The following is a 14,478-nucleotide window of genomic DNA, read 5'->3' as shown; positions in this document are numbered from 1 at the left end:
GTTCAGTTTCGGGTCGTTGCATACACCTCAAATTCTGTAATCTTACTACAAATTTTTACGAAGATGTTCATTGGTGTGTCTTATGAGAACATATTAATAGATGCTAACTCTACATATACATGATAAGAAAATTATTATTCTATTTTGAGAAATGGACAGGTGTAGCCCCTTCTCAAAAGAGAATAAAACTCTCTACTGTATGTTTGATAACATTTAAAAAAAAAAAAAGAATGGTAGAGAGCAGGAATTCTTTCTGAAACACAGTAAAATGTGCAAGAAACATAAACCATTAAAACAACATAGAGATATGAGCAAGTCATGCAAACAGTTTACGCATGCATTTATGTGTGTTTGTGTGTGGTTGTAGGAGGGGGATTGGGTTAACAAATCGAGTAAGCAATCATCTAGAATTTCCTCAAAAGAAGAATATTGTAAAAGTTTCTCGAACTATGAATTGAGGTATAATTTTCAATGTATAATGATTTTAATACAGTATATTGACTTTTGGGTGTTTTACACACTCTAACGTTTCGATACCATATGCGGAAAATTTAAAGTTCGCTTTTCTTTAGCATATTGCATATGAACTTTTACAAGAAGGCCTAACGTTATAGGCCTATAATAGCTTTCCAAAAAGCTTTAAGTTTCCTGACTAAACAAAAATTATTTAATTGAAGCATGCAATGTATCAATTAGGCTATGAAAGGAAACTTTAGTCTTTTCTTTCACCTTAGTTGTATATGACTAAAAATCAAATTATTTCAAATTATTTTATGAATTTAATGTATGATATATGTATACATGTATAAAATAATTGCAAATTATGGATAAGATAAAACAGTCAAATTATGAATTGTATTTGTTATATTAAGATCCAAAATCAAAGGCATTTTTTAAATTTCCAACCATAGTATCTTCAGTTCGCTAGCCAAGGGTTTTTCGGTATCCATGACTTCGCTCCCCATAAATTTATGGGGAGCAAAGTGGACTAAAAACCCTTGGCTAGTATTAAGATGAGGAAATAGGAAATGATATTAAATCATCGTTTTGCATTGTGTGTGGAGAAGAGGGCCCCCACAGCTTCATCTAAAACATCTTGACAAGCATTGCATTTTAAAAAAAAGGCAAAGGGTGGGGGGGGGGGGGGGGGGGGTTAAAAAATCATGAAAGAAAATACTTGTCAAATCCATAGTGGGGAGGAGGGTAGTTCAGTTGAATTCAATAAGAATTCATTGGTTTCAGTTTCATTTATTATACAGCTCCAACAAAAGTTTTTATATGTAAAGTTTAGAAAAGTGTCTGCTGCGAAAAAAGGGGGAGGCACCACCCTCCCCTGATGCTACATGCCTGTGATGTATACACACGGTGTGCTCTTGAGAATTCTCACCCCAATTTGGACTCATCCACTAATCGGCGCGAAAAAACATGAATGAGACATATTGGTGTGAAGTCCTGCCTTACCATTCACGTAACGACTGAGATCTCAAGCCGATGGTTTGAATGAACCTTAGATATGCCTGACGTCATGACGTCAGGCAATAATCAAAAGTTAACAATTCATTATAGTGTTGGGTGCCATGCATTACAAATATAGGTTACTTTCACCCCTGCGAATGTTATTGTCATTTAAATTTTAAATCACGTGGTTTTATTTGACCATTTCAGTTTCGCAGTAAAATTAAATCGTGCCTCGTGTTTATAGTCTGTTTTAGAGAATCTAAGTACTTGTAGTGAAATATAAATTCTAGAGGTTAATTGATTTTAAACTTTATCTTCATTAATTGGTGGGTAAAAATGTGTCCTAGAAATAAATGTGACAATACAAAAATAGTTTTTTCTGCTGTTGCGACAATTAACATGCGTAGTAGACATTCCCCCTAAGAAATAATTTTCGATCCGCGCCTGACCTAGTAATAACAGACTGTACTATTTTATGCAGAATATTCCTTGAAAATGGCTTGATATACTAAGTTTTTATGCAAAACATTCACCCATTTTTTTTTTGAACATGGTATTGCATACCACAAGCATCAAACATGGCAATGAATTTATTAAGCAACCCAATGTTTATATTATCAACCACTTTACACGTGGTTGAACACGAACGATAACTCTGTTTCGAGTATCATCGCTTAATTTAAAAAACCGCTAGATGGTGAAATAAGACATACATCTTAAAAGATGTTGATGTTTTAACATAAACCAAAGTAGGATATGATATGAAAATCGACCAGTACTTACGTATTTTGAGAATATTATCCGAACACTTATACTTCCGCTCGAAATTTCACAGAAACTGAACAAATCTCGGTGAAGTCTCGTGAACTTTCATTCGAGCACCTCTGGATTTATTACATACAGCAACGATAAAGAAAACATTCCGAACACATTCGCAGGGGTGACTTTGTTACAGTTGTGAAAGCACAGCTTCGGGAAAAAAACCCATAACTATCTTTGATATAAACGTGAATGCATTTACTGATTAGAATGTGTTTTTTCTCTTTGTAGCACCCTTTATGAAATCAGATGACTTATAGATAGTGCATGCAACCATAAGTGTTCTAGGCATAATTGCATTATATTCAAAATCAAGAAAACAAACTTGGGGAGAATTGCTGCTTGTTCCTATGTCCTTATCTAATGTGGAGAAGGAACAACAATGCACTCTACACTGGTTTCAGTCCTGGTCACCCATGCAGAAAGCTGATTTTATGAAAGACCTCCTTGAGAAGGCCAGTCCTTGCAATGTGGACACTCTCTTTGATGCTATGCATTCTCTTAATGTGAGAGACAGACCACCCAGTATCTTTCAGTGCCAAGTGAAACTTTTTACTCAGTGGTTTGAAGAATGGTCCACCAAAGACAGGAATGAATTTATGAATCAACTTCAGCAAATTGATCCAGTGTTTATTCAAACATTTAATGAAGAATTGGCACGATTAAGCAAGTAAAATTATACTGTACATTAATTTAATAAATTACTGAATTTATTCATGCATTAAATGTATAATTGGTTTGAATTTATTGTATATATATGTTTTTCTAAACATTTCTAAGATTGCATGGTCAATGTATGATATCTATAAATTCATAAGAGGCATGTATTAAATATATTATAAACTGAGATATGCAGGTGTATTAGTTTTGTTCATTTCAGAGTGATGGGTTTATAGTCTGTCCCAAGATATTTTTGCCGCATATTTTCTTAAATTATTCAATATTTATAAATACCTCTTAATTCAGACAATGTTCATTCAATAGTATGAAAAAATCCCAAGATTTCCCTTTCGAAACGCCCCCTCTAGCCTATCCGATTATTCAAAACACGGCTAAAAATAGAAAGTCTATGGGGATTTTGATTTGCATCAGCCATTATTAAGCCCGGATGATAACGTTGAAAAATTGTGTGAGGTATTCCGAGTGACTTCCGAATGGAAAAAAGATGTCAACATTCCCCATTATAAATCTCTGTAGTAAATCTTTTTTTGTTCCTGTGAATTTTTACGAGGGAAAAATGGTAATGTGTGAATTAAGTTATCTTGGAAATTTTCCCTTTCATCAATTTCAATTGCACTTCTATCACAGGCGTCCAAATGTGCAGCATAAATATCTTGGGACAGACTGTAGCTATATATATTTAAATTTTTCATTGTATATGTGATAACACTATGAATTAATTTTATAATGTACAGTGCAATAAATTCAAATGACATATATTGTTGGGACGCAAGTGGGGTTTGCATAATTAAAAAAACATGAAAATCACATAAGTATGTCAATATTCTAATATTTAAGATAGCTCGATGGTTGTGGCCATAATTAGACGGTATTGATCTACTTTTTAAAGAAGAGCTCGATTTAAAAATACATGTATAGAAAAATACCCAATTTTAAAAGGTAAAATAATAATATGGATTTTTTCTTTATGAAATTATAGTCTTTAGCGAAACAAACCATAGGTAAATCTGATGGCTAATTCGTTGACCACCCAGCTTCCTTAATCATCCAGTTGCTGAAAATTATACAGATATAAGTAATAAGGAATCATTCTTTGAATATTATGAGGTGATAATCTCCGTCGGGGCGTGATCAAATCTATCAAAGTCCTCTAGGCTTTAATTATTGGATAGCCCCAACCAAAATTATAACCTCATAATATTCAAAGAATGATTCCTTATTCCTTATAAATGTTCCAAGTACTCCTCCCTAACCGCTACACCACGGCATCACAGGTGTTCATTCATTTAAATAACAAAGCTCAATTTAGTATTGTGCAAAATTTCTATAAAGTTCCACAAATATTCCAAAAGCTGCATATTAGTGGTTAGGATTTAGAAGCTAGCATGGGTTGGGCGTTTTACTTTTAATTTAGACTTTAAAATAACTTTTAATTTTATTTTAAAAAGATCAAGAGCCAGGGTTATTTCCAGCACATTTTAGAAACTTTTGGAATATTTGTGGAACTTTATAGGAAATTTTGGTCATTTCAGTGAATTTTCATTGAGGAATAAGACTTCGTTGAAATTTGCTATTTGTTTGTGATTTTGGGTAAACAGGTGATAACTTCAAGAATTAATTTATTGAAATCAGAGACATAAACATTATTTCTCTGTTGAAATTGTTTCAAGTTGTTTTCATAATTAAGATTTAGGTAATTTATTCACTTAGCTGAGGAAGCTAGTGATTTTCTTTTTGTTGTTGTTTTATTACGGAATTCAAACTTTGTACCTGTAATATACTAGAATTTTATTAGGACAGTATTAAGTTCAAGGGATTAAGTTTTAGTTTTGGTTTTTACTTTCATCAAGGAGGCCTGGGAGAGAGTTTGAGAGTTATAAGGGATTTGAAACTGTGGCGTTTTACTTTTCCAACATATATGCATTGTGGGAGAAGTTGGGTAATTTAATAATTCAGATAGAGTAGGTGACTAGACTTCAAGTCTACAGAGACTCCGACAGTGATAGAGCGTAGTTGCTTGTTCTTTCTAGATAATTATTTTAATAAATTGTAAAATTTGTATTTTGTATCATTTCAAATACAGAGATTTTACAAGGTTTCCTAAAGTTGAAGGTTACTAACTAAGTTGGTAATGTAAGGATGGTAAAGATTAATTAAGAACCGAGTCAGATATTATAAGGGAGTATTAGTGACCTCCGAGAACCTAGATTGTAAAAGGCTTTATAAGTAGAGAAGGAAAGCTGAGAGATTTCGTTTATTAATAAATTTAGTGTAATTTAGAGAGCGCAGGTTAATGATAGGAGATATACATTAGTATACAGCTAGTGGTTAGTAGTACAGTTGTTAGTAATTAAAGGGAGATAACTTCGTGTTGTGAAATAAAATTTAAAGCAATTTGAGCTGTATTTTTAAGAATTTTTTTGCTGCAAAAACCTGCTAGTATGCTAAGTCTGCATATAACTTAAATTTTTTATGATAAATAAGATTTGAAAAAGCATTAATTTTTATCAGAAGAAAGATTTCTCTTGTAAGGAATATGTAGCAGTTCAATTTTTGTACAGGACGACAATTATTCAATTTTGCTTCAATCAAGGCTTCTTAACAGCTTGTCCCACAAAAATAGGGCTAACAGAAATTAAAAAACCTTGATATTTTTTGTCATTTTAGTACAAAATAACATTTTCGTCAAAAAATTTTTATCATGCAAATTGCAGCTCATATTGCTTTTAGGGTGTTGGTGCTCAGTGGAGCTGTGTAACGAAAGCCTTGCCACGGAAGATACGTCAATACGTAATGAGTCTCGAGAACAGAGAGAGAGAGAGAGACGCATTACAAAATTTTAATGTCTTAAAATCAATAAAAATTGAAGTCAATTTTTTAAGGTTTTGGTAATATTCAATGCGAAAGATTACACGTACTTAATAAATGAAACAAAGGTAATATTTGTAAGAAAAAAAATTGTGGACTCAAGTGGGTTTATGCCTCGGTGTATTCCCTCACGTTCTTTAAAATTTGTGTGTAGAAACCCCCCCCCCCCTCCGATTAGAAATTTGAAGATTTAGGGAAAAAAATTTTTTTGGTTCTATAGGTATACCCCCCCCCCCTTTCCTGAATTTGGGAATTAGTTTTTTTTTTCTTTGCTTGTCAAGATATCTGAGGATTAGTCTAGCCCCCCCCCCCCCCCCCCCCCACTTTCAATTTGTTTCCGACGCCACTGCATTACATTCGGGATTGACATTTTTCCTTTGGTTCCGGTCTCCCATGATGCTTTGCAAATCGAGGTGCTTTCTATGTCTGCCATATCTATTGCTGTGCTGTAGATTTTAGGTAAAGAGATTGCTTTTTATGTTTACATTTGAGAAAGTCTTCATCATTGAGGATATCGAGGCAAATACAGAGACAGATAAGGAAGTTAAAAACTAATAGGCAGGGGAAGGGGTAGGTTGAATCCCATATAATGCCAATAGAAGGGATGTTGTTGGAACTCAAGAGGATATAATTTATATACTCAGAATTTTTAAAATATATATTATTTTTGATTATATATTATACACAAATATCCTTAAATATGAGGTATAAACACAGATATAGCCATGAATTCTCTTGCTTACGTTTTTTTGTCCACTTTGTCATGCATTGTCAATTGTGCATCAATTACCCATTAACTTTAAACATTCTCAGCTTCTTTGCCAAGATTATCATGACCAAATTTATATGGGAACATAAATTGTGAAATTCATGACCCCCACCCTTCGGGGGATTTAATTTCCTTTAGATTATTTACATACATGCACTGATAATCCCTGTTGATAATGTAATTTATAGATCATTTGAAGAAAGGAATAAAACAAGAGGTTTTTATATATCTTCTGTGAGAGTTTGTGTGCATTGAAGCTTCTTTTGTCTGCTTATTGATTAAGTTGTATTTTAAAATTACATTGTATTCTTATTTTTTAGACCACCTGAGCTGATCCAAGCTCAAGTGAGCTTCTCTGATCAAAATTTTTTTATCTTTAGCTTGCTAAAATGGCTCAAGTAGCTGCTGATCAACCCCACCATAGAAATTGCAACCAGGCTCAAAATCGAGACTCTGGCCTAACAGAGGATGGCAATATTTTCAGAAAAAGGTACAACGTTGATGTTCCATTCAACCTGGAGTGTGTAGGCTGTTGCTTTGCCTTCCTAAGAAGAAGAAACTACCAAGTGGTCCAAGGAGCAACGTATGATCGCGTCTGCTATTCCTCACACAACTTGGCAGTACCTGGTGCCGTTATCCGAGCGGATTTGGTAAATTCGTTTGTAAGAGCACCTAAAAGGACAGGTACAAGGGGTCAAATTTCCACTGGTTATGACTATAATTTGGGAAATAGGGTAGTCCGCCCTTTTGCAAACTCCCGCACTTACCAGATTTATTCATATGAAGCTAAGGTCTTGAGTGTAGGATTCTTAGCAAGAGCACGCATGGAAAGTGTAGCTATAGAAGCTGTCAGGCCAGAGGAACTGGTTGAAATATACTTTAATTACGCTGATGCAGCTTTGGTTGAACTCTACAGAGAAGATCATGGCCTTCCTCCTCTGAGTAGACCTGAGGCAACAGGTTATCTGCTTCTGCGCAGTTCTAGCCAAAATAATAGGACATAGCCGCAACCTTGAATAGTTGAAACTCATTACAATTTCCAAAAATACTCTTGATTTTTTCTTTGAATTCGTATTTTTTTTTACTTTGAAAGAGACCATTCAAGTGCTTTTACTCCATGATATTGTATTGCTACATGTATATAATATATTTACTGGGCAAACATTTATTATAATAGTGTAATGATGTTACACCAAAAATTCGACATACGGGTACATGTGTGTGTTTTTGAAAATTTTAAAACTACAGAAACTGTTTTAGCATTTTAAGCTTTTATTATGTATATATATATATATATATATATATATAATTATATAAACTAATATAATCAATCATATAAGATTTTAAAGGCATTCATCTACATATAAAGGTATACATATACATGTACAGAAGAATAAAATGTACTCATTAACAAATTTTCTGTGTTGAAGTTCATATTTCACTTATAATAAAGTTGATGACAGTCCTTTTTATAGCAGGACAAATTTTGTGTGTGAGAGAGAGAGCAGGTATACTTTTGTGAGAGAGAGGGAGAGAGAGAGAGAAAGCAGGTATACATACTTCGTACATGTAAATTTATACTGAAACAAAATGAGAATATTTCGGCAATTACATGTTAAAGGGGCATGGTCATGATTTTGGCCCAATTCTATTTTTCTGTTTTTATTATTTACAATGCTTTAAAAATGCATTTCTAATGATCAAATAAATTTTGAGAGTCGTTCGTAGAGTTACAAGCAAGATACAGGGCTCACAATTCTTTGTCATGTAAACAAGGCTCGTGCCCTGTTTTTGTTTACATAGGTTCAATTTACCAGTAAAAAATCTTTTTCCAGCTTATTTGACTATCTTTTTATGTATTTAGGCATAGATAAACAATTCCTAACGTTTAAAACATTCGTTTTAGTTTAAACCTGAAGTTTTCACTTCAACGTTCAAAATGTAAACAAACACTTTGTTTACATAGCAAAGAATTTTAAGCTCTGTAACTCGTTTATAACTCAACTAATGACACTCAAATTCCGGTTGCCTATTAAAAATGCCTTTCTGAAGCATTGTAAATATTAAAATCGGAAAAATATTTTTTGACCAAAATCGTGACCATGCCCCTTTAAACCATTTCATACACATTTACTTTTCTGAAATTTTGGATTCATATATCACAGTTGAAAAAATCCTTTACAGGTGCAAGTTACTGAGACAGAGAAAATCAGCATATAATTGAATTACTGATTAATTTAAAACTTCCCTTCTTTAACGAACATCTTAAAAATGTTAATGACACATTTGAAAAAAACGTTAACATTTACACAGGAAAATACATGTACTAAAATCAGACACAGGAAACTTAAAAAATATTGCACAGTTTGCTCTCGTGCATACACATGCACAAATGCTTTTGATAATCATAATAACTAAACATTTTTTTACATATATATAATATGTATTCATCAATAGACATGTTCATTTAAATTTATTCATTAACACTTTTATTCAACACAAGATAACCCCAAAAAAAGGATAAAAAGCATTGATTCTAAGATAATTTGATACTGGTTAAAACACCCCTTCCGACTGGATAAGAATGGATGTTGGGATGTCTCCATCACTTTAAGACTAAAGTAAAAAATGTATCAATCCATGTAACATTACGTTTGGATTTTTCAAAAATTAATTTCAATCAATTAATCAAATTCATGGTTAACAAAGTGTACCGGTAATTAAACTGCCACAACCCATTTTATAGAAGTATAAATTGGGTAGCTATTAAATTCACTCCTTAAATTAATCATCAAGAATATACATTTATATTAATTCTCTGCATATTAAATTGTGTATTTAAGATGCACAATGTATTTTCTGTCAAAAGGATATACCACAAACAGTTTAAAAAACAACAGAAGAAAAATATAACTACCGGTAAAATGAATAAACACTGTACCAGTAATACCAATGAATAAACTTTCTCAAACAGTTACATCCATTTGGTGTAAATCTGCAGCTCTAGTGCTTCCATGCATGTAATGTTAACCTGACAAGAAAAGTAGAAAAAGAATTATTAAACATCATCTAGATAACAAGAAAAAAATATTATCAAAGTACTGAAGTACTGACAGGAGTTGATTTTATCGATTATTATTTATTTTGAAATCAACGGTATGTTATTTTGCATGGCAAGTAGTTTCCTATATGTATTTGAATTACGCACATTTTTTATAATATGAATTCTCCCACAGGAATTTCATGAAAACTCAATATGAATCATGTTGTGTGATATTCAAAGAATTATTCCATCAAACTACGTATCAGTAATCGAAATAGTTATGAGAAATTGTATGGACCCAAGCCAAATTGATCTCTAGTCTCATTCAACCAGACTCTCAGCTGTCTCCAGTAATCTCCGACAAGCAAGAGAGACTCTCTGCTTGTCGGAGATTAACGGAGACAGCCGAGCGTCTGGTTGAACGAGACTATAATGAAATCTGGCGTAGGAATACATAAAATGTACGACTTCCAAAAAAATCAAAATTATCCGTACCATTTAAAACCTGACCTTTTACAAGGTATCAATAGATAAGTGTCCTTGAAAAACAATGCTTAAGAACTCATTACATCGAATTTATCAATTAGAACTATATGTTGTCAGCGGTGTGTTGATTTGTGCTTAGGTCCAAACACTAGCTGTTTCACTTTCGGTTTGCCCGAGTAACTGCATAGGAGAGTTGATTAAAATCAACACCCAAATATAAATAAACATCACTTAAATATGAAATATTAGCATAATTTTTTTTTTACCCTTTACTAGTTATATATGGCCAGTTTCTTGCTTATATGTATGTATTGTCGGATTTTGTCTGCAGAAACCGACCTCTGCCGTAACCATTTTTCATTCCTTGTACTGAAATTCAGGTAATTTAATTGAATAAAATATCATTTTGACACAGAAAAATCTGGAACATGGTAAAATTAAAACTACCAGTATATAATTAATATACAGTTAAGCACGCTTGTAAGTGCCAGTCAACAGGGAATGAAAATCTCTTTGTGGGTATGTTATGGCTGCCCAGATCATTTCAGAGCGATGTGTGGAAAGTCACCTGTCTGTACTTCATAAGATATGATGTCATAATAACTTTGACATCACGATTTGCATTCCTTTTGAACATTCTCAGGGAATGTATATCCTAACATTACAAGTAAATTTTGTGAACATAATAAAACCGCTTGATTCCTTTACATAGACACTGTTGTATTTATTAGTGATATGACATTCAATATTATCAATATTGAGTAATAATTAATAAAATCAGCAGTTTTAAAGCTTTGTATTAGGTAAAAAACTATTCATAAACTACTGGTTTGGATACTCCCCTCTGCTACCTGTAAACCAATGAATGGAGATACTGGTATATATGCATTTTAAAAAAAAAGGCTCAATAGCATGAGTGAAAGATCAATTCAATCTTAGTATATTTTACGTGAAATTGGGAGAGAAAGTAAGTACCAAATGAATGTGAATCATGCTAGGGGAAACTACCAACTGACCCAATTTTGTGTAAATCGAGCTTAAAAGGTGAAAATGTGCCTGGGTGCAAAATGTTTAACAGCATTTCAAATAAACAAAATATCTACCGTATATAAACCCACTTCAAAAACTGCAATAAATGTTAGTACAATAACTTGAAGGACTTAATTTATGTAAATTATTATTAAAAATTAAATGTACTGGTAGATTACTATCGGTATTTAAAAATACAGGTAAAACATGTTTTATGTTTGATATAAGTGTGTCAGATCAGTGAATCATGACCTCTCTTGTTTAAATGTACTATATCAAAGTACTGAAGTACTGACAGAGTTGATTTTATCGATTATTATTTATTTTAGAATCAACGATAATATTATTTTGCATGGCAAGTGGTTTCTTATATGTATTTGATTTACACACATTTTTACAATATGAATACTCGGACTCTTCCGAAAAGAATTTCGAGAAAACCCCATATGAATCATGTTGTGTTTAAAGATACTATTAATTCCATCAACGTACGTATCGGTAATCAAAATATTTTTGAAAAATTGTATGGATCCAAGCAATATTGAACTCTAGCTTCGTTCAACCAGACGCTCGGCTGTCTCCGTTATTCTCCGACAAGCAAGAAAAATTCTCTGCTTGTCGGAGAATAACGGAAATCACTGATTGTCTGGTTGAATGATACTATAGTAAACTCTAGCGTAGGAATACATACATGTACCACTACAAAAAATGTCTAAATTGTTTCCTACCATTTAAAGTCTGACTATTTTTTAGGTATCAATAAATCAGTTTCCTTAAAAAAACAATGCTTCAGATTTCATTACAGCGAATTTATCGATTATTTCCGAGAACTAAGTCTTGTCAGCGGTGATGATTTGTGCTTAGGTCCAAACACTGTTTCACTTTCGGTTTGCCAGAGTAACTGCATAGGAGAGTTGATTAAAATCAACTCCCAAAAATCAAAGTAACTTTCAGCTGGTTACAGTAAGACACGTTTATAGCTGAACACGCTTATAATGAATTGACGCATATAGCAAACACAGCTGTGTTAATTAAAAATTAAGGCTGTCTGAAGCTCAGTTTAAATCTGAAAATGATACTAGTTTAACTTTTGAATAAATACTTTAACAGGGCAAATTTCCAAAATGAGTTAGTAGGGGATTCAAAATAAAGTGTCCATAGAAACCCCTACTAGTTATACTCCAACTAACTCATTTTGTAAATTAACTATGCATAATATTTTTCTTTATATTATGTACATGTATTTAATGACATAACTCAAACTGAATATTATTATATATTATTATTATATGATTGATATTTATTATATAAAAAATTCTATTGCTACATATTTTTCCATATTCGGAATACAATGTATGAAAGTTGTGAATTTATTGACACATTTAAAATATAATCATATGTATTTATGCATTTACTGCAAATGCATATTGAATGTTGATATGAGACTATATAAAACTGTATAAAGCTATAACTTATCGGATCCAGGGGGCCCCTGGCACCCCAGGTGACGATATACCTGAGGGTCTCTGCGGAGACGTTGCCTCGCTTATTTTGTAATTTACTGAATAAAATATATATATAAAAAAAAAACAAAAAACAAAAAACAAAAAAAAAAAACAAAAAAAACCGGCAAATTTCTTTTAATATTCATTACATAAATTAACAGCGATTATATCCAACACTCATATTTGATGCATTTTTGTGATGTCATATGTTCTTCTTAAACATGTGATGTGCATATCATGATTAAAAATATTTTTATGAAAAATACTTCGATAAGTAATGTATTTTGCATTTTTTTAAGGGGATTCATATGAATATTTTCTTTATTTGAAATATTATTAAACATTTCGCACCATCATTGAAATTGGGCACATTTTCACCTGTTAAGCTCAATTTACACAAAATTGGGTCAGTTGGTAGGTTTCCCCTAGCATGATTCACATTGGTATTTATTTTCTCTCCCAATTTCACGTAAAATATTACAGATTGAATTGATCTTTCACTTATGCCATTAAGCCCTTTTTTTTTTTTACATGCATATGTATACCGATATCTTCATTCATTAGAGGGGAATCTCCAAACCAACATTTATTAGAAACTGTTTTGAACCCCAAAAAATTAAATCATTTACTATTGTTAGTATGTAAAAAACTGTGATAATGATATTTCTACTTTATAAATAATCTTAATACATGTACTGTGTTGACATATTGTGAAAATAAAAAAATATTCAATGAGCCTTTATCCAAGCATACCCTGGATGCGAGGGAAATTCTTAGAGTGGAGAGCCGGAGGCTGAAGAGTATCATGATCAATAGCAAACTAATTAAACTCGTACTTGATCTTTCAAAGAATTCAAATCATGTGATGTCAGTAGTCTATATAGCACCGCCAAGTAAATGTGTTAGTGCCACTAAAATAAATGTATTAGTATCAATAGAAATTTTTTTGTTGTATCGAACAACCCCTAAAAGGATTCAGGAGAAATTAAAAAGATAGGATAATAACAATATCCAATCCACATTTTGATGCTACTTAGGACAAGCTGACTTTGATTTAGACGTACATTATTAGCCAATCCATACATTCGATCTAACTGTGCATTTCATCAAATATAATGCATGTATCTGTGAATTTAAAACCCATTTCTAACATTTAGTCTTAGGATGAAATAGACAAAGGATTCACAAATCATTCACATACATGTACCAGCTATAATTCATTTTATAAACATAGGTAATCAGAGATTACAAAGCTCACCAAGGGCATGCAGCTATATGAGAACAACATAATCATGTTAGAATTTAGCACTGGAGTCCTTGATAATCTGCAAGATCATGTTCATATCTGAAGCTAGCTTTATGTTTCATATTCATAGTGAACCATGAAAGTTGTACTAGCTTAGGGCAAGCATTTCCTTCCAACATTTAAACCTGCTTTAAATTGAAATTTAAGGTATTCAATGTATAATGAAGGGATATTGAACAATTTTGAATCATTTTAAACTAGTTAAATATGTATTGCTAGATAACTATGAAAGTGAAATGAACCAAATTCACATGACAGACAACATATAAGGAGCTGGTCATTTTGCACTTTAAATTTTTTAAAAAGAGTTATCTCCCCTTGATGAAAAAAACAAAATTTTAATTTCCTCAAAATATCTGCGGTAAATTATTCATTTTATTTCATATTTAAATAAAGAGAAAGTTTATGCATGTATTAACCAATAGAAAATTCCTTTGGTGGAGTATTTTTATTTGATAACACCTTCAAAATGATATCATAATTAAGAATATTGGGCCATTCATTTATAAGGTAC

The 14,478-nt window shown here is 32.1% G+C and overlaps 1 protein-coding gene and 2 long non-coding RNA genes across 6 annotated transcripts in view; 2 read left to right on the top strand and 1 right to left on the bottom strand.

Annotated features, from left to right (window-relative positions):
• The first annotated feature begins 153 nt into the window (after nt 1-153).
• On the top strand, nt 154-3,126 carry LOC117688871 (uncharacterized). The gene is made up of 2 exons (XR_004601240.2): nt 154-459; nt 2,509-3,126. It is a non-coding gene; the product is annotated as an uncharacterized lncRNA (long non-coding RNA).
• A 3,146-nt stretch (nt 3,127-6,272) lies between these two features.
• Nucleotides 6,273-7,620, top strand: LOC136269588 (uncharacterized). The gene is made up of 2 exons (XR_010714988.1): nt 6,273-6,396; nt 6,976-7,620. It is a non-coding gene; the product is annotated as an uncharacterized lncRNA (long non-coding RNA).
• Nucleotides 7,621-7,883: 263 nt separating this feature from the next.
• LOC105342789 (NAD-dependent protein deacetylase sirtuin-2) overlaps nt 7,884-14,478 on the bottom strand; it is a 30,706-nt gene continuing 24,111 nt past the window's right edge. For 2 of the 4 annotated variants that reach the window (XR_010714984.1, XR_010714985.1), the window contains 2 exons: nt 9,537-9,626; nt 7,884-9,211 (listed from right to left, as the gene is read on the bottom strand). Coding sequence is in view for 1 of the 4 variants with exons in the window: in XM_034467611.2 (XP_034323502.2) it covers nt 9,622-9,626 (5 nt within the window). In the remaining 3 variants the exon portion in view is untranslated. Of the gene's footprint in view, nt 9,627-14,478 lie in introns of all 4 variants that reach the window. The other 2 variants (XM_034467610.2, XM_034467611.2) reach the window with 1 other exon arrangement.

This window comes from Magallana gigas, chromosome 6 (genome assembly GCF_963853765.1).
Source record: "Magallana gigas chromosome 6, xbMagGiga1.1, whole genome shotgun sequence".
In the NCBI taxonomy this organism is placed as follows: domain Eukaryota; kingdom Metazoa; phylum Mollusca; class Bivalvia; order Ostreida; family Ostreidae; genus Magallana; species Magallana gigas.
Note: the sequence above shows the minus strand (reverse complement) of the source record. Positions and strands in the feature narration are given on the sequence as shown.